Source organism: Rhipicephalus microplus, chromosome X, assembly GCF_043290135.1.
Source record: "Rhipicephalus microplus isolate Deutch F79 chromosome X, USDA_Rmic, whole genome shotgun sequence".
NCBI lineage: Eukaryota > Metazoa > Arthropoda > Arachnida > Ixodida > Ixodidae > Rhipicephalus > Rhipicephalus microplus.
This window is the reverse complement of record NC_134710.1, coordinates 168,913,780-168,935,222: the sequence shown is the minus strand read 5'-3', so window position 1 is coordinate 168,935,222 and position 21,443 is coordinate 168,913,780. Positions and strand designations below refer to the sequence as shown.

The 21,443-nt window shown below is 45.2% G+C and overlaps 1 protein-coding gene across 6 annotated transcripts in view; it reads left to right on the top strand.

The window, feature by feature from the left end:
- nenya overlaps positions 1-21,171 on the top strand; it is a 48,019-nt gene extending 26,848 nt beyond the window's left edge. The window contains exons 9-15 of one of the 6 annotated variants that reach the window (XR_012887101.1): positions 2,180-2,222; positions 3,117-3,207; positions 5,750-5,780; positions 7,868-7,945; positions 8,002-8,048; positions 8,096-8,146; positions 21,012-21,030. Coding sequence is in view for 5 of the 6 variants with exons in the window: in XM_075878185.1 (XP_075734300.1) it covers positions 2,180-2,222; positions 3,117-3,207; positions 5,750-5,780; positions 7,868-7,939; positions 8,002-8,146; positions 21,012-21,155 (526 nt within the window). In the remaining variant the exon portion in view is untranslated. Of the gene's footprint in view, positions 1-2,179; positions 2,223-3,116; positions 3,208-5,749; positions 5,781-7,867; positions 7,946-8,001; positions 8,147-21,011 lie in introns of those variants that run through there. The other 5 variants (XM_075878186.1, XM_037428517.2, XM_075878185.1 and 2 more) reach the window with 5 other exon arrangements.
- Positions 21,172-21,443: the final 272 nt, after the last annotated feature.

The following is a 21,443-nucleotide window of genomic DNA, read 5'->3' as shown; positions in this document are numbered from 1 at the left end:
ATATGGCACAACGGGAGCTTTGTCAACAAGGATAAATATATTTATTTCCCAACAGTTTCGGCAGGGGTCCTCCCTTCATCAGGGGATGAGTTAACTCACCCCCTGATGAAGGGAGGACCCCTCCCGAAACTGTTGGGAAATAAATATATTTATCCCAAGAAATCGAGGTGGACGAAATTTCCGGAGCCCTCCACTACGGCGTTTCTCACAATCATATGGTAATTTTGGGACATTAAACTGCACATATCAATCGGAGTTTCCGAGCCTCCTGTGTTGGAACTTTCATGTGGCTGCGCTCTAAACGGTGACACTGCAACAAGCGGGGTTTGGTCACATTTCAGTTGGGCGTGGCCGTCTTTCTGTGCAACTAACGATGCGAGCTGTTCTCGCGCTTACGATAGGTCCAGGGCTTGGCTGAGTAACTTCCATCCCGATCGCCGTGAGCGTGTGAGGTGGGCATTGTACGTGAGCGACCAAAGGTTCACGCGATGGAAAAGCAGGAGGTGGGCCAAGTGTGCGAGAGGGGGAGTATACAGTGCAGAGGGTGGTTCGGTAACTCGAGTCGAATGTTGCAGTGACGGCGTAAATGTGGATTTTCGTACAACAGCACACCGGGGTGGAAGATTAACTCTTCGTGGAAGCAGATCAGGTCGCCTTTTAGCGAGTGGATGCTCTAATCGGTCTTTTTCCAAAGACCTATTCATTCTTGATATTTGAATGCATGAAAACTTCTTTTGACGGTAATGACCGAGTACGATTGTCTCCATGTGGTTTACAATAAGCAACTCTTTATCGTAGTCGTTAAAACAAGTTATCACCTCTTCTTTAATATCTCGCCACGATTTGTCGTTTTCGAATATGTGTGTCAGGTAAAACTTGAATGCCTCACTAGAGATGTTGGTGGTGATCATCGCGCGTTCCGACCAAGGTGCAGTGTGGAGCTCGAACAGGTCGAAGCAGTTTTGTACGAGTCCATTGTCCGCTGCTCCGGTGTACTTGGGGATGGGAAGGTCAGTCGATGGTTCCGTCATGATGCTTGTCAATGTGTCCAGCTAAGATATACTTTGGTAGTTCGCGTGTCATCAGGGCGTCTTGTTGAAAACCTCGATGATGCGCAGCGGATGAAACGGCAGGCAGATCTTCCTCCTATCATCGACTTTCGTGGACGTTATGATGATTGAGAGACATGGCCCAGCTCATATGTAAATGTAGATCGAAAATTTTTGGCTCACACCCACCCTGGGGGATTGGCCAAGAATTGGGTAGCTTAACAAAAGAAAAGGATAATATATATCTAGATACTAGCGAAAAAAATACTTGCTCAAATATTGATTTTTTTGTAAATTATTCTTGAGAAAAAATTAGATGAATTATTTTTTACTGAAGTAGCAATAAATAATTGATACAAAGATAATTTCTTGTAGCCTACATTGGTTAACTGAGAAAACCTTTCGGTACTGAGTTTATTGAGTAAATATTTTCGACTGCTCAATTAAATCTTGCACAGCGTCGCACACTTTCCAGTTGCTGTGCTCAAGGTTATGTGATCCTAGGGATAGTAAATTTGATGTTGCCAAAGCTAATCCAAGGATTCGTATCGAAGGCCCATATGCCATGTTTATTCTATTTCACGTCTTCCTTCTCTTCTTTCATATATATATATATATATATATATATATATATATATATATATATATAATTAGTGTGTATAATAAAGCACATAATAGTAATAATAATTCCTGGTGTTTTAGGTTCACAACCACGATCTAACTATGAGGGACACTGTAGTCGAGGGCTCCGGAAATTTCTACTGCCTGAGGTTCGTCAGCATGCACCCGATTCTAAGCACCCGGGCTTCGAGCATTTCGTCTCCGTCGAAATGCGAGCACCGCGACAGGGAATGGAACCCGTGATCGAGTCAGCAGCCCAGCAACGTAACCACCGTACTGGCTTAAAAACATAAAAAAGGGAAAAAAAGAGTGGAACCGAAATAAATATTTGTGTCTATAGGCACGCGCAAGCGTGCTCTTGCACGATACTCTTTTGCTGTACACATTTTCATGCACGAACTGTCACATGTGGTCCTTAATTTGAACAAGGCATTATAATTTTGATGGTTTCGTAAAACATTAGTTACGCTTTCCTTCTCTGCGGCACTAATTTCAACTTTTTTTTTTAGCTATACGCCATGCAGAGAAGCTACTGCAATGATGGCCGGCATGGTAAGTTTGCAGCTGTACAAACCGGGTGCTCAAGCTTAAGCGCTTAAGTAATTTCACTTCAGTATATTAAATTGCGCTTTGAATTACCTCGAGTACTCGCACGCCGCGGCTCCCTTCATCAGTCCCTATTGCAAATTTGGTAATGCATGATGATGATCTTTGCAAACACTCGCCCCCTCCAAATTGCAACAGCAGTTAGGGTTTCCACCCTTCCCGCATTGACAGCTCTGTCCTGTGCCTCGCAGACGCTATACAGAAATGTTGAAAATTTCGCATTTCGGATACAAGCTGCATCTGGCCACGCTGCTCGATGATGTTAGTTGCAAGCACAAAGTCAACTAGCCGCATGGTCATCTGTAAAAGGAGAAAAAGGGGCTTATGCCGTAGCAATGAGCAACACAGCTCGATGAGCACTCTCAGCTACCGCATATCTCTGTGAAACGGCCTTCAATTTGGCAGCCAACTTTACACGTTACAAACTACTAGTTAAATTGTGCCGGTCATCATGCATTACTTTAGGAAAGTGAAACAAGCGGTGGTGAGTACTTCCTACGCTTCAATCGGTGTAGAAACTACGCGACTGCTTTGTCAATTACCATATTGTGGTATTGCCGAACTGTTATCCAAATTACCTTGCTTTGTGTCGAAGCATACTATAGTGGTGCATATCGTTTTGTCTACACGGGATATTAAATGAACTTGCTTGAACTTGTACCAGTTACTGTATACTTCCACACTTCACAGATGACAAAACATTGCAACAGAGCTTTGCAGCAAGAGTTTAAAATAAGTTATCGCCAATTTCTAATCGCACTACGTCAGTGCTGCAGGGCAAGGCCTTGACTGCAGTGTTTTATGAGCGCGGTGTTGACAGTGGTCGAACTAATACCGCAGGACATAAGCCACCAGAGGAGTCAGCGCTCCTATGATGACGATCTCCAGCCCCGTGGTCGTGCTATTGTTAAAGCAGTCACACCACCCTTCGGTAAGTCGCTACCATCTCCCTGCATGTATCTCTGCTGTCGCGGCAGCATGACTTCTCTTGTATGTACTGTGTCATGTGGAAAGGAAAAGAAAGAGGAACTTAATCAACCGTGACTGCACTCTGAACCACATTTGCTTGTGAAGCAGATTCAACAAACGGTGTGGAATAACGATCTGGAATTTTGACGAAGTTTAATTGACTATGTATATGTTCAACGGATAAACACAGTTCCTCATATATGCCCTCCTTCAGGCAGAAGTGCATGGCAAATGCGAATTTCTGCTGTGTTAATTCGTGACCCCAGGTCGCAAGAAGTATACTACTGGCTGAAACAGTTAACTATAGAAGCAGTGTTGTCGGTCTAAGTGACAAGAGTATATGCACTTCAGCCAGTCGGTGATGGTATGCTTACTTGTTGAAAATAAAGCACGACAGACGTACGTGACGAAACGCTTCACCCAGTCTGTCTCACCAGTTTGCGCTGTCTACTGTGATTTATTTGTAACATGTCTAATCGAGAACTGAAAAATTTTGCCAAACATCATGTCTTGGGCTCTTTGGTCACCGGTGTAATGTGTACACATTCCGTAAAGAAAGATGATAGTTTCGGGTGCAAAAAAGAAGTTAGTTGTGGCCGTCGAAGTGAGTTTCCCGATTTACCAACTTTACACCTCAGCCATGGATCTCTCGGGGTCCCCTTGTGAACTGGCGAAGTTATGAAGGACCTCTTGCATTGAGAGAAAAGGGGATGGGTGTCTTGCAGTGACACAACATGCACAGTGAAATAGGTGCCTTTTACAGCGAAATGCCTGGCGTTCTTATTTTTGTTTTGTTTTTTCTACCCTCTGGTAAATTTTATAATATAAAACACACACACGTTTTTTTAAGGATACATTTCGTAAAGCTTCCAGATGGCATCGCGGACCCCCATGTGAGAACTAATGTTTTACGCATTTATATTCAAAAAAAGAAAAAAAAATTCCCCGCAGCTTCCCTCGGGGGAACACTGAGGAGGATGCGGAGCATATAATTGGTTAACGGGGTGTTAAAGTGCGACTTACTTGGGTCGATGGCTAAATTGGTTAACGTGGTTGTGAAATGGGGTGTTAAATTGCGACTTACTTGGGTCGATGGCTAAATTGGTTAACGTGGTTGTAGGAGGGGGTGTTAAATGAGTGAACACGTACACACGTATGCGAAAGGGCGGCGCTGGTCGAAGGGACGTCGATCATTGTGTTTGTGGATTCGTTGGAATTCATTCCACCGCGACCTTGGACGCCGACGCGCCGTACAAACCAACCGACGAGCGGCAACTGAGCGAGCGAGCGCCGACCTTGAGTATATATACAGCACGACGGCGCATGCACTGTCAGCTGTTGAATGTTCTCGAAGCGCGACGCCACATGCGCGTCCACTGGAGAATCAGGAGAATTGTAGATGTCGAACGCGGTGTGTAGAGGAGGAAGGGTGCACAGATGGTGGAGGAGTGAAGCGCGCGCGGTGTGTAGAGGAGGAAGGGATGCACAGATGGTGGAGGAGTGGGCGACGGCGCGACGGCGCATGCGCGCGCGTCAGCTGTCGAATGCTAGAGAAGCGGGGCGGACGGCGCGGACGGCGCACTACAAGGCGCGAGTATAAGATGCTTCCGCATCTAAAAGGTGCACATGTGTGAACATCCCTGTTACGTATGGCGGTCATTTATGGGAAGGCACCTGATAAACAAGTGACGAAAAGGGTAAACTGCTTTGCAAGTCATGCTTTTTCCGTCACCTATTTGCGTTTATTGATTTGCGCCATCGTTGCCGCGCGGAAATGGTTGGAAGCAGAAGGGCACGTGATGTCGCCCGCGAACATTGGCAGCGAAAAATCTCTGACTGACGGCTTTCGGCTTTCAAGCGAGCGAACCTTGCCACCAAGGACATGTGCTGGAAAACTTTTCAATTTACCTTAGCTGCTTAGCTTATTATACGAAGGTGGAGGGCACCAGACGTGCCGTGTCGATAGGCAGTGCTGTCGAAAGAATCGAAGTGGCGCTATTATGGGCGCTCATATGAGCATTTGTAACAGCGCCGCTTTGATTTGCAAATTCACAATCGCCACATTCCGTCTTTTTGCTTGTGGTCGACAAGACGGTCGAAAATTCTCTTGCCCCATAGATATAGAAACAAAGCAAAGTCAGTACAGAGGCGTAGGCAGAAATTTGTTTCCAGGGGGATTGGGGTCACAGGCCCGGTGTGCCGTCCCCTGGCTACACCACTGAACAAGGAGGAGTCCTTTTCCCCATGACAGGTCGTCCAGCCTCGGTGAAAGGTTCACCAATAAATATGAGTTGACGCCATATATAAATCACAATTACGTGAATTAAAAATGCCAACTTCGCGAGAATGAATCCGTCGCTTTGGCGCCGGACTTAACCAAGAGTCGAACACAGGGAAGTGGGTTTTATACATTAAAAACGTCTTCTGTTCAAGAAGGCATGAGAAACTACAATGGTCTGCTACATTACAACTTCCTCATTTTTGTTTTCTCCTTCCTTTTTTAGGATTTTCACCGGCAAATGCTGGTCACCGAAGGTAAGAACACACACTCCTTCTTCAGGCGAATCCCGCCAGCCTCCCTGAACAGACACAATTAAGTGAAACACCTAATCACTTTATACTGACTAACTTGCAAAAAAAGTATGTAGTCATTAATTGCCATCATGGGTTCATTATTAGAGCAGAAGATGAAGGTGAGAGTTGCATTTTTCTAATTCGCGCCGAGACTGTTCCTGTACGTCAGTCTAACGTTCATGTACAGACGTCTCTGTCTATTTTCGTAGTTGGTCACATTATTTCAATAAAATTTCCATAAACACGCAATGTCAAGTCACTCATTCCCTTACAACGCAAAGTTATTAAATTGGTTCTTAACTTGGGATACTATGGGTCTTAACAGATGTGATCAAAATACACGACATTACGGCATATTGGTGCAAGAATATAGTTGGTCACATTAGTTCAATAAAATTTCCATAAACATGCAATGTCAAATCGCTCATTCCCTTACAACGCAAAGTTATTAAATTGGGTCTTAACTTGGAATACTATGGGTCTTAACAGATGTGATCAAAATACACGACATTACGGCATATTGGTGCGGGAATCTCACGGTGGCGTCGACACCTGTTTTTTCTTTTCTGCCTATTTTCCATGCTCATTATTGCCTTAAAAAGAGAACAGTGTTGTTGATATCGTGTTGGTGGAATAAAAACGCTTTTCAGGGACAAGATATAAAGCCAGCAAGGAGCCTTTTACATTCTAAAAGTTTTGACTTTGAGAAAATTTAATGCCAAACAGGCACTTAGGCGTTTGCGAGATGCACCTTTCTTCACGTCATTCCGTTCCTGACAAACGCTAGAGCAAGAAGCTGAAAGAAAGAGAGAGAGTGATAATTTAAGGCAGATAGGTCTGCCTGAGATAGTGTGCTCTAGCTTGCTACTCCGCACAGGGTATAAGGGAAGGGAAAGACAAAGAAGGGATGAGGGGTGATTATGGGGACGGGAAGAGGTAGCGCGTATGTACAGTAACAAAAGATACCGCGCACCAGCAGCATTTAGGGAAAGACCGCGACCACAGAGTTTCACAGAGTTAACGCCCTGCGCTTATGCGTCACTTCAACTTCCCAAGGGATACCACTTAGAGTTCTCTTATAATACAAATCAGCTACTTCCTTTGTAGAGCTCACTAGCTCGATGTCCATGAGACTTCGAGAACGCGGTGGTATTGTTAATCTGCGTAACAAAGTAGGCGAGTAACCTGAGCGCTGAGTTTTGACATCGCCCTTAACATTCGATCATGACTATCTCGAATTACGTGTAACGTTCGTAATCATAAAAAATGAGGTATCTATAAATTTGTCTGCACTACAGCTTTCGATATAAATAAATGCTTTCAAGTCAATAATTAACTTTATTCAGAAGTTTTTAGAGATTAGCCACGTTGCTATATTAGCTGCAGGGGTATTTCCTCTCGCACATAGAGTTCATGTGCGAAAATGACAAGAGCCTTACTGTCACAAGTTTTTTATTCAAAAGTATGTATTGTCATAAAAAATTAATTAAAGTAACCCTGCTTACAATCAGACAATGAAACGGTACGAAGTTGCTCTGAATCACGAACCAAGCAGAACTCAGTCTGGGTTGCTGGGCCTTTACACAAAAATGTAAGAAGGCGCTCCCTCACTTATGTCACATGGTTAACGTATTGCTAACCACGTGACAGTACATATATACATACCCCGTCCCTCTAAAACACACATGCATACAATCTGTTCATGTAGGTGAGGACTTAGAAGGGATTCTTAGAATAAAGAGACAACAGATTGTAAGGGGTCATCTAATGGTGGGTGTACCATCTGTGGCACGTCAACCACAAATTGAGCGGTGCACATGAAATTTCGTTGCGGTTTGCATGCGACTGTTGCGTTTTCTTTTGCTCTGCTATCTTACTCATTTCTTTCTTGCATGCTTTATTATTTTTTTCTTTTTCGACTAGCAGATGGCCAGAACTAGGTGATCGTTTAAATTGAGCAATAGATGTATGCATTGGAGCAGCAATTTTACCTGCACTACCTCACTGCCCTAGTACAATGTCAACTCAAGCCCTTCTGTTACCCACAGGCCAATTTACGACTCAGACTCATCATTGAGCAGCAGCTGCTTCCAGACACCGAGCACAGATTCCTTGTCCCGGTGAGTGTATACACGCAAAGCATGGATGATGGTACCCACTGTGTTGTTTGTCCGCATTACAGGTACAACACCAGTATTCCAGCAACCGGGCCACTAGAAGCCATCGAGAGTATGTATACTTATGCCAGATGTTCGCAGTACAATGTTCTTCTGAAGATATGCCATTTATTTACAGATACGAAGAAATATTTCAATGAATCGATTAGGGTGAGTAGTATTGGTCGCATCCCCCATTAATTTTAAGGGACTAAAACCAGTGCTTGCGCGAATATCAGCGCCACTCGACCTTGTTTGTTGCGAGATGCTTTCTTGTTTAGTGCTAGGGGCATCTGTAGTTTTCAGCGTTTTTCCTTTCTTTTTAACAGAGGGATAGTTATCTCCATGCGATCGTCGGCTATGGGTGTTTCCTCCTGCATTACAGTATTAGTTATATTAGGGCTTCTGGGTTTGCCGCATTCACGTTCCATAGTGAGGAGTTCTATTTGAGCTTGCATCTGTTCTATCATTTCTTTCATTTGTCTGTTTTCATCTTTAAGCTGTTCTAGCTCTTGACTGTTGTTGTTATTGCTACCGTTCTTATTTTTAATCTCCTGAGGTCCCTTCAGTCGCAAGCCACATACTCTATCTGCCCAGCTCACCTTGTTTGTTGATCCCTTAGACGCCGATCCCGACCTGGAACTGGGGTGAGAGCTTGCAGGGCTATGGTGCCTTGAACCGGAGCGGGATCTTGTTTGTTGTCATTTTCCGGTTCTCGATGTCGAGCGCTCTCGTGGACGTCCTCTTGGTGAAGATGAGCTTTGCCTTTGATGTTCTCATAGTCTGGCCCATCGTCACTGTTTTACAATGTAAGGTTTCTTGAACCTGGCCGTGCAGCTTTTATCGGCTGTAGCGTGGTCTTTTCCGCAGATTTGACAGCTAGGGTCGCATCTGTGGTCGTCGTTGGGGTTGTGAATGCTGCAACCACCACAAAGTTCTTAGGGGTTGGGGCACACGTCACTTCTATGTCACAGTCTGTTGCACTGCTTGCAGTAGTCAATTTGCTTGCGGTATAGCGTGCACGGTATTATTACTCCATCATAGCACACACTGGAAGGTACCTTGTTTCCACCGAAGAGCACAATGACCGTTGTAGTATTCCCCAGTCGTTTAGCCGTGATGATGTTGTGGTTTCTTGCAGTGACAAGGGCCGCCCTAATGCTACCAGGAGTTTCTTCTAGTGGGATTCCTTTAATGATACCCTTGGCTGTATCTTCTGGTAATGTTTCATACGCTGCCACCTCATATTCTTTGCCTCGTATAAGTATTTTCTTGATTTTTCTGTACTGGTCAGCTCGGTCGGGGTTTGGGGTGCTTACTATCATGATGTTCTGTGTTTTGTTGGGGCATATCACGCCGAAGTGCCGGACTTCTGGTGGTGTAGCCGTGGCTTCATGTATGCCTCTGGTTATATCGGTTGGGCCGAGTGCGGATACGCGTAGGCCTCCTCTTGGTCGGATGACAATTTTGTAGTCACCCGCCGGCAGCTTGGGCATTCTGCTCACTTTTTCGATGCGGTTCATCCGTCTTTTCTGCGTTTTGGCTTGCGTGTTACCAAAGCCAGGTTCCACCTTGTTGTTAGCAACATGGCAGCCGTCAGCATGCCTGACTGATCCATGTCCGGGCTTCTGACGACGTTCGTAGTGGACGGTGTGCCAGCCTTCTTCACTCCCGGTACCGGCTGGATTCATCATTATCGTGTTGTACATCCATTGTCCTTAAATCGGCGTCAAAGTCTTGCGCGTCGCCTGCCGTCCCGGTGAATTCCATTGGGTTTACAGCGTCGGCTACCTAAGGAATCCGGCCTGTTTCGCGAGGCTTAACAGCGTCTCGTGTGGTGTGCACCGAGAAAAGGCCGTAAAAAGATGAAAAACAGTTGGTCCGCCTTGTCTTTAGTATCCTGAGAATCTGGATGACGATGCGAATCCTCTGATGACACTGAGAAATGCACGTGGTGATTTTCACTGTGAAGTTGTTCATGAAAGCAGGAGCCGACGTGAAGCGGGCCTGCACTTATCGGCGCTCGCAACGTCTCCCCCTGATTTCCCACAAAAAAAAAGGGGGGGGGGGTGCACTTGTAAGTTGTGACAGTCTACAACTTTGTTATGTAAACAATAGCCGTCAAGTTATCAATTGAAAACTTAGGTAACCAGTCTTTTTTTTTAGTTCGTCACTTAAGCCGCAGCAAAGTATTTCCTTTCACCGCATGAAAAGGACAGGAGCCTCACTGTGACAAAATTTTTATTAAAAATCTGCGTTATCCTAAAAACAGATTATACAATAGCATTGCAACCGCGGTTGCAAGCGCAGTAAGATGAATTATTTGTACTCTCAAAGCCTCCAGCGGTCTAGGATCGGTGTGACGTACAAAAAGCGAAAACATCTGCGACTTGTTGACTCTTGATCCATTAAACCTGGTTATACCAAAACAATTCCGGCAAAGTGGCCTTTGGGGAGATCTCCGCATTAAGGCTCGTGGTAGCTATTAGCGCTCTCGCTCTGCAGGGCGAACAAACACAGCCGAATTAAGTAGAACTACAGCGCATAAACTGAAACTATTCTGAATCGAGCATTTTTTACACTGATGTGTTCGGGGGTCTGCCCTGAGGACCAGAGCCAGCCAGAGTCTCGGGGAGATGTCGAGGAGAGGAGCCGGGAGCTGCTAACAGTAATTTTTATTCACATTATTTACAGGTAGCATGTTTCTACATGATGGGGTTAGCATCATGGAAGCCCTCAAGCTTCTGTGAGCTTTTTGAAGCTTGTGAGAGCTTGTCACGAGCGCTTCGGGGCTCGCATTTATGACCTGGCCTTCCCAGGATTCCCTGCAGAAAAAAAAACAATGGAGGTCAGGACAGTCCAATAAATTTTGCCATCTTCATCTCCGCCCCCAAAAGGGGAAGGTGAAACGCCACCTCCTTCCCAGCCCACGAAATGGGGAAGAGGCACGCCCAGTTCAGCCCATGGCGAGGAAAAAAACACTGCACACTGCGCACAACACAGCACAGCACGAAGACATTGAGTCCCACGTGGAAATCAACTCTGTAGACCGTTGCAGTGATGACTATGCGGCGCCAGGCAGACCACGACTTGTGGAAACAGCAGTATTAGGCACCACGGAGAACGTGGAAAATGCATCCGCAGACGGTTCTCAGTCGCTTGACTTATTGTCTTTAGCACTCCAACGAACAAAGACGTACAGAGATAACCACCCTTTTTAAGCTGTTTTGACTGTAAACAGCCTTTCATAGGTCGCCAGTCGGTAGGGTAAGTTCAAACGGTTCTATGAGGAGACACGGCTGCGCCGCGAAATTCCAAGTACGGCTTGCGTGTCGTTGTCGCTATTGGTTCACCTCTCAAAGCACTGTCCTGCAAACGTCTACGTCCAAGCGGCGCCATATCAGGGAGGCCGATCATAACAACACCGCTAGAAAATATGTGGCACATGTATTTGCGAAGAATTCGCTTGCTGTGCAGTGTGTGGGAAGAAAGGGAAGTAGAAGTGTCGAGTTAGACAGGTGTGGCTATGTTCGGGACTCAAGAAAACAATGGACACTAGAGAGCCGCCCTAACTCGCTCACCACGCACTCACCGCAGCATCACAGTCGCTACTCTTGCTCAGCAAAACTTTTAAAATTTTGGCGTCGCTCCTATCACTGCCCAGCTGATAAATAGAGGTTTAATCGATAAGTCAATTAGTTGAGATGGGTCCCGATTGATCATTTCGCAGGACACTTTTTATCGTTGCTACGGTTGTCTTCGCCTATGTAGAAGACAGAAGACGGCGTAATAAGAAACACGCATTCCACTCAGGCGAACAGCATGAGTCTCTCTCGTCAACATCGTTCTCTTCATCCACAATCCATATCAGAAACTGCGCTTCTAATAGAGACGCCAGCGATGCGCCAACACTCGGCCTTTCTAAAAATCTTAACGTCTTAGTTAGGGTGTCCTCGACAAAATTATTTAAACTGCTTTTGCATACAAATGCTAGGCCGTCCTTCTATTCAACTAAATGACACACAATACAAACAAGAAACAACAAAAAGCTTAGTCAAATGACCCAAACACTGGCACCTAAAAATTCAACAAGCAGAAATTTGCCAATGTTAAATTTTAAGCTCTGATTAACACAAGTCATATCGTCCGACCAATCTTTGCGGAAAGCCACAGCAGGATGTGGAAAAAAAAAAGAACTTCGCACTTTGTAAGGAGCACTAAAAAATGGCAGCATATCCACGGGGTGGATGATTGAGAGTGGGGCGAAGCATCCGTCCGTGTATTCGTTTTTGCTTCCGTCCGTCCGTGCGTCCATTCATGCGTCCACCCATGCGTCCATCCGCCCGTCCGTGCGTGCGTCTGTACGTGCGTCCGCACGTCCATCCATGTGTCCGTCCATGCGCTCGTCCATGCATCCACCCTGCGTCCATCCGTTCGTGCAGCCATCCGTTCGTGCAGCCATCCGTGCGTCCGTCCATGCATCTGTCTGTGTGTCCATTCGTCCATCTAGTCAACACTCCAAGTACAACAATCTCGCATATTTTCATTATATATTCCGCATATAGAAGCACCGCCATCCAGCAGACATTCCAAGGACTAAACGAGAGGTGGCACACGCACACTTTCTTACGGCTGGCGCTTCGTGTCTACTTCTCACCTTTAACCACCTCGAGTTCATGGTATATACTAGTTCACTGTATTCATGGCACTGCGGCCCAACGCTCGCTAAACCTTTCTGAAACAAAGGAGGTTACGTCCAGCAAGTATAACGTAGCAACCTTTTCTTGTCAGATACTGCTCAATGTACGTGCCAATGGCTGCTAATGGGGAATGAGAGACAGAAGAATTTGGCTTTTAATTAACGCGAACGCTGCGATTTTTTTATTGTTCAACAACGCACAGGAGAAATCTCCCACCGGCACCCCCTTGGAGGTCAAAGCGCAAGACATGTTAAGTACTACGAGGGACAAACGGGTGCCGCTTTGAGGAGCTTCGCCCCTAACAGATTAAAACTGTCCCGTAAGAGGCTCAGTAGTGAGGGTGTATTTAGGAAGTTATAGTAGAAACTCCCTAATCTAAGCGAGCTTTAACATAATGGATTTTGGAAACTTATACAACAGATAGGGAAACATTTAACAGATAGGTGCGATAATTAATTTAAATTTGTTAAAAATGCTTTAGGCACATGCGGCTGACTCCCACGCCGCAAACTGAGGGCACCACCGCCTCGCCCAGCGAGCGATTTCTCCTCCCACCGCAGCTTCTCCGGCGCCTTCGTCGCTGCAGACGGCACACATCTCAACCACCGTAACAAGCAGAATTCATAAAGTGCACCTACAAGTAGCACACATCTCGCCTACCGAGTTTGCCAATAGCCCTAACAAGACCCCATTCGTGCTGTGGAAACCCTACATACCTCATATATTGACATCATCAATGGTTTAGCAAAGTGAGCAGTGGGAACTCTAAGAACGGGGATCGCTGGGCGCACGTGCTATGCTGCGACAGCAACTCCCTTTCTCAGGTTGACAGGCGGGCTAGTTGGTACAAAATCATAATGGAATAATTGGGAGCGCAAACCATCGGGACAAAAGAGAAGAGACAAACAAGCGCAGTTTGTCTGCGCTTGTCTCTTCTCTTGTGTCCCGTTGGTTTGCGCTTCCAATTATTCCCTTTCTCGGGTATCACAGTAGTCAAGATGCATTTAGCGGTCAATTTAGTACTGCAGCAATCACTACACAAGCGGGCTTTTCGAAGCGGCGAGGCTTTCTCTTTCTAAGCGGTTATGTAGCGGTGGTCTAGTGGCTAAGGTACTCAGCTGCTGACCCGCAGGTCGCAGGATCGAATTTTGGCTGCGGGGGCTGCATTTTCAAAGGAGGCGAAAATGCTGTAGGCCCGTGTGCTCAGATTTGGGCGCACGTTAAAGAACCCCAGGTGGTCAAAATTTCTGGAGGCCTCCCCTACGGCGTCTCTCATAATCATATAGTGGTTTTGAGATGTTATTCCCCACAAATAAATGAATCAATCTCTAAGCGGTTATGTAAAGGAAAAGAAGAGGAAAGTGTCGCCCATAACTGTCTATCTTTAAGATGACACCGCAACACATTGGCACAGGATAGGATAATGGGAATAAAATAGATATGTAAGAAAAAGGGAAAATAAGAATAAAAGGTCACATTTGATCTCTCCACTAGCGCACGTCCGAACCACCGCAACGCGCAAACCGTCCAAAAGGCCGCCAGGAAGACCGGGAGAAGATCCGCCGAGTTAAAGGGGCCCTGAAACACTTTTTTGGGTAACCATAATATTATTTCACTAGCTTATTGGCTCATGAATTCAACTCCGCAAAAATTTTAAGAATCCGTCCAGTACAAGTGGAGTTTCGAAGAATTGTCACACGCTGCAATTACATTTTCTTTTCTCTCGTCCCAACAAAAGAGCTGGAAGCTAAGCAGGGAGAGATGGCAGGGAGACCTGGAGTAGGGCAGTCAGATCGGCGGTGGGTAGGGTGTCGTCAACCGCAAGCAGGTTGCGCCTGAAATTCACCCGCACACGTTGGGTGGCTGGGAACCCAGAGAGGAAGGTGGCGATCGCATCCCTCGACGCAGCCAGGAAGTTGGCCTTCTTCCCGACGGGTCGAAAGACGATGGTGGCGGCACGGTCACTCGGAAAAAGGTCGCCAACGAAGTGGGGATGCGGAGCCGTGCTTAGGGGCACATGTGCACTGGGGGCGGGCACCGATTGCTCGGCAACCACGCTGGGGGACAGGCAAGGGGAGGGGCTGGTGCTACTAGGAGGGTATCCCTTGCAGGAAGCCAAGAAGACGAGGACAGGGCTCACAAGGTCTCGAGACCGGCTTTATCCGCAAACTTACACTGTTACACTGTACTGTGACGAATCAAGCCAAATCAAATAAAAAAGTTTAACCCTTCTGATTGATTTTCCCGATAAAAACATCTATTTCAACAATCAATATATATGCTTCTAAGAGGATGTTCGTTGCATAACGTGCATAACCTTGAAGTCAGCTGACAGTTCTGCAGTCTGTGGTAAGAACGTTTTACTCACCCGAGACCATGCATCGCGTAGAGGCAAGGAGCTGATCCAGCAGATAGACACATGGAGGCATAGAGCACACTGAGTACCAGGGCAGCGATGCCTGTAGGCCATGGACCTCGTGAAAAAGTCCCTTGTAATCTGGCTATCACATTTCCCGATGAGCTTGAACAGTTCATGTCATATGCGAGCAATGGAGGTTGTTCCTCTGTGGCTGACACGCTGAAACTTCTAGTTAGTGAAAACCTTGAAGGTTTTTTCCCTGATGTCCATGAGGCTCTTAAAATTTTTTTTGTGCGAAATGATTACAAATCGCACTGGTGAGCGATCATTCAGAAAACTGAAATTGATCGTTTTGATCTATTTCAGTTTCTGCCTTTGATCAACGATGACAGACGTGCGATTTGTCACTGCTGAGCGTAGAGATGGAGGTTCAGAGGGTCAATGTTGAAGAGCTCATCAGCAAACTGTCTCAGCAAAAGGCACGTAAAATGCTTGTAGAAACGTGCAGACTGTTTCAAAACATCTATTTCAACAATCAATATATATGCTTCTAAGAGGATGTTCGTAGCATAACGTGCATAACCTTGAAGTCAGCTGACAGTTCTGCAGTCTGTGGTAAGAACGTTTTACTCACCCGAGACCATGCATCGCGTAGAGGCAAGGAGCTGATCCAGCAGATAGACACATGGAGGCATAGAGCACACTGAGTACCAGGGCAGCGATGCCTGCAGGCCATGGACCTCGTGAAAAAGTCCCTTGTAATCTGGCTATCACATTTCCCGATGAGCTTGAACAGTTCATGTCATATGCGAGCAATGGAGGTTGTTCCTCTGTGGCTGACACGCTGAAACTTCTAGTTAGTGAAAACCTTGAAGGTTTTTTCCCTGATGTCCATGAGGCTCTTAAAATTTTTTTTGTGCGAAATGATTACAAATCGCACTGGTGAGCGATCATTCAGAAAACTGAAATTGATCGTTTTGATCTATTTCAGTTTCTGCCTTTGATCAACGATGACAGACGTGCGATTTGTCACTGTTGAGCGTAGAGATGGAGGTTCAGAGGGTCAATGTTGAAGAGCTCATCAGCAAACTGTCTCAGCAAAAGGCACGTAAAATGCTTGTAGAAACGTACAGACTGTTTCACAATTAGGGGAAATCTCGAAGCGCGTGGCACCGTAGTGCCGCCAGCGCTGGAACGACATGCCGTTAGCCGCTTGCACGTGCGCAGATGATTCGGGTGTGTAGTTTTGAACCGTGTCGTCTGCTACGGCAGCTCTCGCTTGCCGTACTGCTGGCCAGCGGGCGGATAAAATTGTTAGTGCAGGAACGGCGTCAATAATCTACACTAAACGTTGTGCGACGCCAACCTCTCAGCCTTTATTTGTGATAATGGGGTGCTACAAGCGGAATTTGACAGCATACCTTGTTTGCTCCCTCGAAAGGCCGTGATGTGTGCGTTCATGAATATTTCTTCACTGTGTGTGCACTGCGGTATGCTGGGACAAGACAGACACGACAATTAGCACGCAATGTGTGTTGTGTTGATTTGACTTAGAACAACAACAACAAAAAAAAACACTCATCAGTAAGAGACATACTGCTGCGCTGGCTTAAAACAACAAAACAAATGGGAACACATTCAGTAATGTTTTAGGTGAGGACAGAGCCTAAGCGTATCTCCTTACGACATTTTCTTACAAGACTTGCTAGCCAGCTCCGAAATGTAATGTAGTTTTTAAAACAGAGTTGAATAATCTTGTTACTCTTCTCTAGTATATGGGAAATGGTAAACCAGGCTAACAATACAGTACTGCTCTTTTCAGACAAAAAAAACAAAAAAAAACATGGCAGATATGCTTGTGTTTTATTCAGCTCAATCTAGAATTCTGGATCTTGTGAAGCAACGCCCACATTGCAAACGAATGGGACATGCTGCGGCGAAACGCATCGCTGACACCATGCATTCACTGCCGTCTAGAATGAGCGCCATTATCGCTACCGCTGGGGACATGAACTTGGCAGCGTCCCGAGTGCATTTCGGTGCTGGGAGCGAGTCTTTCTGTTGTGATCAAATATCGTCGAGAATAAGCACGTTCCGGTGGTAGATATTGCTACGTGCCAGTGCATGGAGATGAAGAAGACAAAGCATATAGACTGGCGCGAGCTAATCCGTGTGGCTGGCGCTGCTCGCTTAACCGGCTGAAAATACATCTGTGACTACCTCTCCGAGTCGGTCTGATGGATCTTTCAGAGAGTTGAGCCAGCAGAGCTCGTGGTGGTCAGTAACTACCGAAAAATGGGTGTCCATATAGATAAGGTCGAAATTTCGCCACCGCCCATACAAAAGCCAAGCACTCACACTCTGTGATCGAATAGTTGCGTTCAGGGGCGGATAGGAGGCGGCTGGCATATGCAATAACGCAATCATGGCCATGTTGTTTCTGAGCCAGCACTGCACCAATGTTATGTCCACTTGCATCTGTACGGATTTCTGTAGGGGCAGCAGGGTTGAAGTGTGCCAGAATAGGAGGAGTAGTGAGAAGAATTATGAGAGTCGAAAACGCAGATGCCTCTTTGTAGCCCTATGAAAATAGGACGTCTTTCTTGCGGAGCTGCGTAAGCGGCTTCGCTATGAGTGCAAAATTTTTCACTAAGCGTGGGAAGTAGCAACATACTCCGATAAAGCTGCATACATCCTTCGCAGATCGTCGTACAGGAAAGTTTTTGCCGGGTCTGGTTGTACACCGTTGGCGTCTACTAAATGGCCAAGTACTGTGATTTGATGGCGTCCAAAGTGACATTTGGACGTGTTGAGCTGCAGGCAAGCGCGGAGAGCTTTTCCTGTAGTGCTAGTCCGCAAGAAAGACGGTGCATGGCGTTGCTGCGTTCATTATCGACACCTCAACAAAATTGCCAAAAAAGACGTGTACCTTCTGCCACAAATAGATGATGCGCTTGATTGCCTCTATGGGTCCCACTATTTTTCTTCCATAGACCTGCCTTCCGGCTAGTGGCAGATAGAGGTAGATGAAATGGACCGTGAGAAGACGGCATTCATCACCCTTGATGGCCTATATCAGTTCAAAGTCATGCCCTTCGGCCTTTGTAACGCTCCAGCCACCTTCGAACGAATGATAGACTCCCTACTCAGAGGATTCAAATGGTCCACCTGTTTGTGCTACTTGGACGAAGATCGTCTTTTCACCAACATTTGAAACTTTTATAGAGCGCCTCTCAGCCATCTTAGGCATTTTTCGTTGCACCAGTCTATATGCTTTGTCTTCTTCATCTCCATGCACTGGCACCTACCAATATATCTTAAATCATTCCTGAATTCATTCCCATTTGATTTGTTGTGCTAAACCCATTCAGCTGCTCAGCAGTCACCACTGAGTGCTTTGTTTTACTTAAAATGAAATAGAGACCACACACGGTAAATGCTCATTATATAGTGTCTTCCTAATCCAAGCTTACTGTGAGGCGCACACACAATGAAGAAACATTTATGAACGCATATAGTGCCACGATGTTTCAATAGAGCGAACCAGGTGTTGTCAAATACTGCTTCTAATGCCACATAATCACAAACAAAGGCTAAGAGGTTCGCATTGCACGTTTAGTGCAGGCAAGCGTTGACAGTTAGGCAAGTTGGTAAGTGAACCAGATCCCAAAAACTCAGCGCTAGATATCAATTTCAGGGACTGTACGCTCGTATCAGTTGCAGGGCATCCCAATATCTGGTTCAAAGAAGGTTAACGTGGATATTGGCATTTGTTGTCTTTCACCGGTTTTTAATCATAAAGAATTTTGAATCATCTATAAAGAAGTAATTGTTTGGTCATTTGTCTTTTTTTTTTTTACATGAATTTTGAATCGGGCAAAGGAGGCGTTGGCATGAGTTTCCGCCCATTGTGGGAATATCTGAAAAACTCTGCTGCAAGACTGGACACGAAAAAAGAAAGCATGCGCGAGTTCGTCGTTCCTTGTTTATTCGTACTTCATCTTGCGGTGCAGATTTTTCTGGAAATTATTAGTGCAAAATATCGGCCCAGTTCCCGTAATAACAGTGATATCCGTGCGCAGGCTGATATTGTGGCACGTGCCTTGCCATACAGCAGACGATGCGGTTCACCTCTACTCCTGCACACGCGCGAGCTGCTGCCGGCGCGCGATCACAGCACTAGTTGCATCGCTAAGCCAGGCGCTCCGAGATTTCCCCTAAGTATGAAACAGCTTGTACATATACCTTTTTTTCTACTTGAAAAAAATATTGAAAACAGATATGTTAATAGATATTCACACCCAATTTCAAGGTAACACTTCTGCTAAAAAATATCTAGATATTCTGCAGTTTAACCGCAGAGAAGACGTATGCATTGAATGTGTTTCCTTCTAGTATAGCCCTATCAAAGTAAATAATGCACGCAAAAATGTAACCATATGAATTACATATTTAAAGGTGAACGATTTGTGCATAAATGGAAATATGTGTGGTCATTTTTCGAGTGTTGTTCAAAACGTTTTCGTGAAAGTTCTACATGGACCTTTTTTTTATAGGCGTCACCTTTTCCAAAAGATCTGGCCCACCCCCTTCCGATATTCAAGATACTTTATTTTTAAACAATCCGTAATACTTGTGGCCAGTAGGCTTATACAATCTGCATAATAGCACTATATCGAATTGCTGCCTTAGAAGAGCTTAAATGTGTGTTGTTGTATGGAATCAAAAGTAGCTAGACAAATGGTGTAATTACTGCAAGTACATGCACACAGTTAGTGAAAACGGTCACCTGTCAACTTCGGCAGAACTTGCACAGAGGCAACCAAAGCGTGGGCTACCGAATCAGTGAAGCTGAAGGAGATAGAGGACCTCTTTTTCACAAAGGTGCTCCCTGATTTTCGAGGGAAGATATCCTCTATTTAAATAAGAGTAAACAATGCTATAGCTTTAGACGAATGGAAGAAACGCACACGGTGCTTGGACAGCACTTCTAAGTGTCGTAAGCATTCCTTCTTTTTGTATTAACTTCTCATACAATTTAGTCTTCTTTCAGTATGATTCAACGAACCAGACAAATATTAATGCTGTCTATGTGTCTTTGCCTCCTGATATGGTTAATCATTACGATGACAATCTCTCCACGTGCTCCGCAAGAAAGAAAACCCCCAGTTGATAATATTTACCAGTCCTGAGAGGCTTAGAATAAATGTGGCTCGTGTTCTTCGCAGCTAAATCAAAAAGGCGTCAAGTCTCAAGCATGACCAGATGACAAAGGGGAAAGAAAGGGGGTGGGGCGAGAGCCACCCCCCCCCCCCTTATTATTTCGAACAGGGCCCTCCGCACTGTTAATCTGCCCCTGGCCATACCATAATGTGGACAGCAACTCCCTAGCCTACCATTCTGAAAGGGGAAAAAAAAAAAACACACATACAAGTGCAGGGACGTACTGATAAATTTTAGCATTACTCACACTGCTCGTGCCACTAAAAAAAAATCTGAATTGTAAGCAAGGCGAGAGCTTTAGTATTGTAGACGAAGAATAAAACATCGCAAAAGACTGGACGATACGAGGACACACAGCACTGAACTTTAGTATTGGTTGGTTGAATTATTCTCAGATTATACTTCATTCAACGTAAAAAAAAAGCAGAACTATATGGGTTAACTTTCTTATGAACTAGTCCATATATTGTGACATGTGGCAACAGGCTGTCCACGGATAAAAGCTACGAAATTTTGATCAATTACAAAAGTGCTGTCAAAGTATTTTTTAAATAATGTTTTATTGCATATTACATTTTTTAGCTATACGTACCAATTTTTTCACAGTATATATGCATTTTTTGCCTTTCGATCTTTTGTAACAGCTGCCCAGAACACCCTATAGGCCTACTGGGAGGATACACTTCACTTTGTGATTATATTTCACTAGAAACAAATTAAGTTTGCCTAAATAAGTCACCATGATCTCTTGCAGGTCACCTGTAAGCATTTTTTCAAGCAGCTGAAAAGTACAGCTCTGCAAAAGTGGAACGTTCTCAAGAAAGTACTCCAACTGAACTTGGTATTTTTTTTTTTAAACATCCAAGTGGCATGTTTCACCCAAGATATGTTTCAATAAAGTGAAGTGACACTTTCTTGATTTTTCCTTTGGCACAATCGAGCCAAAATGAAATACAAGAAGTCGCACTGAGACCAAGCACAAACTATCTGCTTCATGAAGTATGTATTTACAACAATCTCATTCGGTACTGCATCACCAGTAAATCTGAATGAATCGGCAAGCTTCATCTGCAGGAAATTTGCAGACAACCAAATCTGCTGTCATAATGTTCTTTTATCTCCTAGTACAAAATACGCAATACATTCCTTTTAGACTTGCCAACGATACTGCTAAACTAACCTGCTT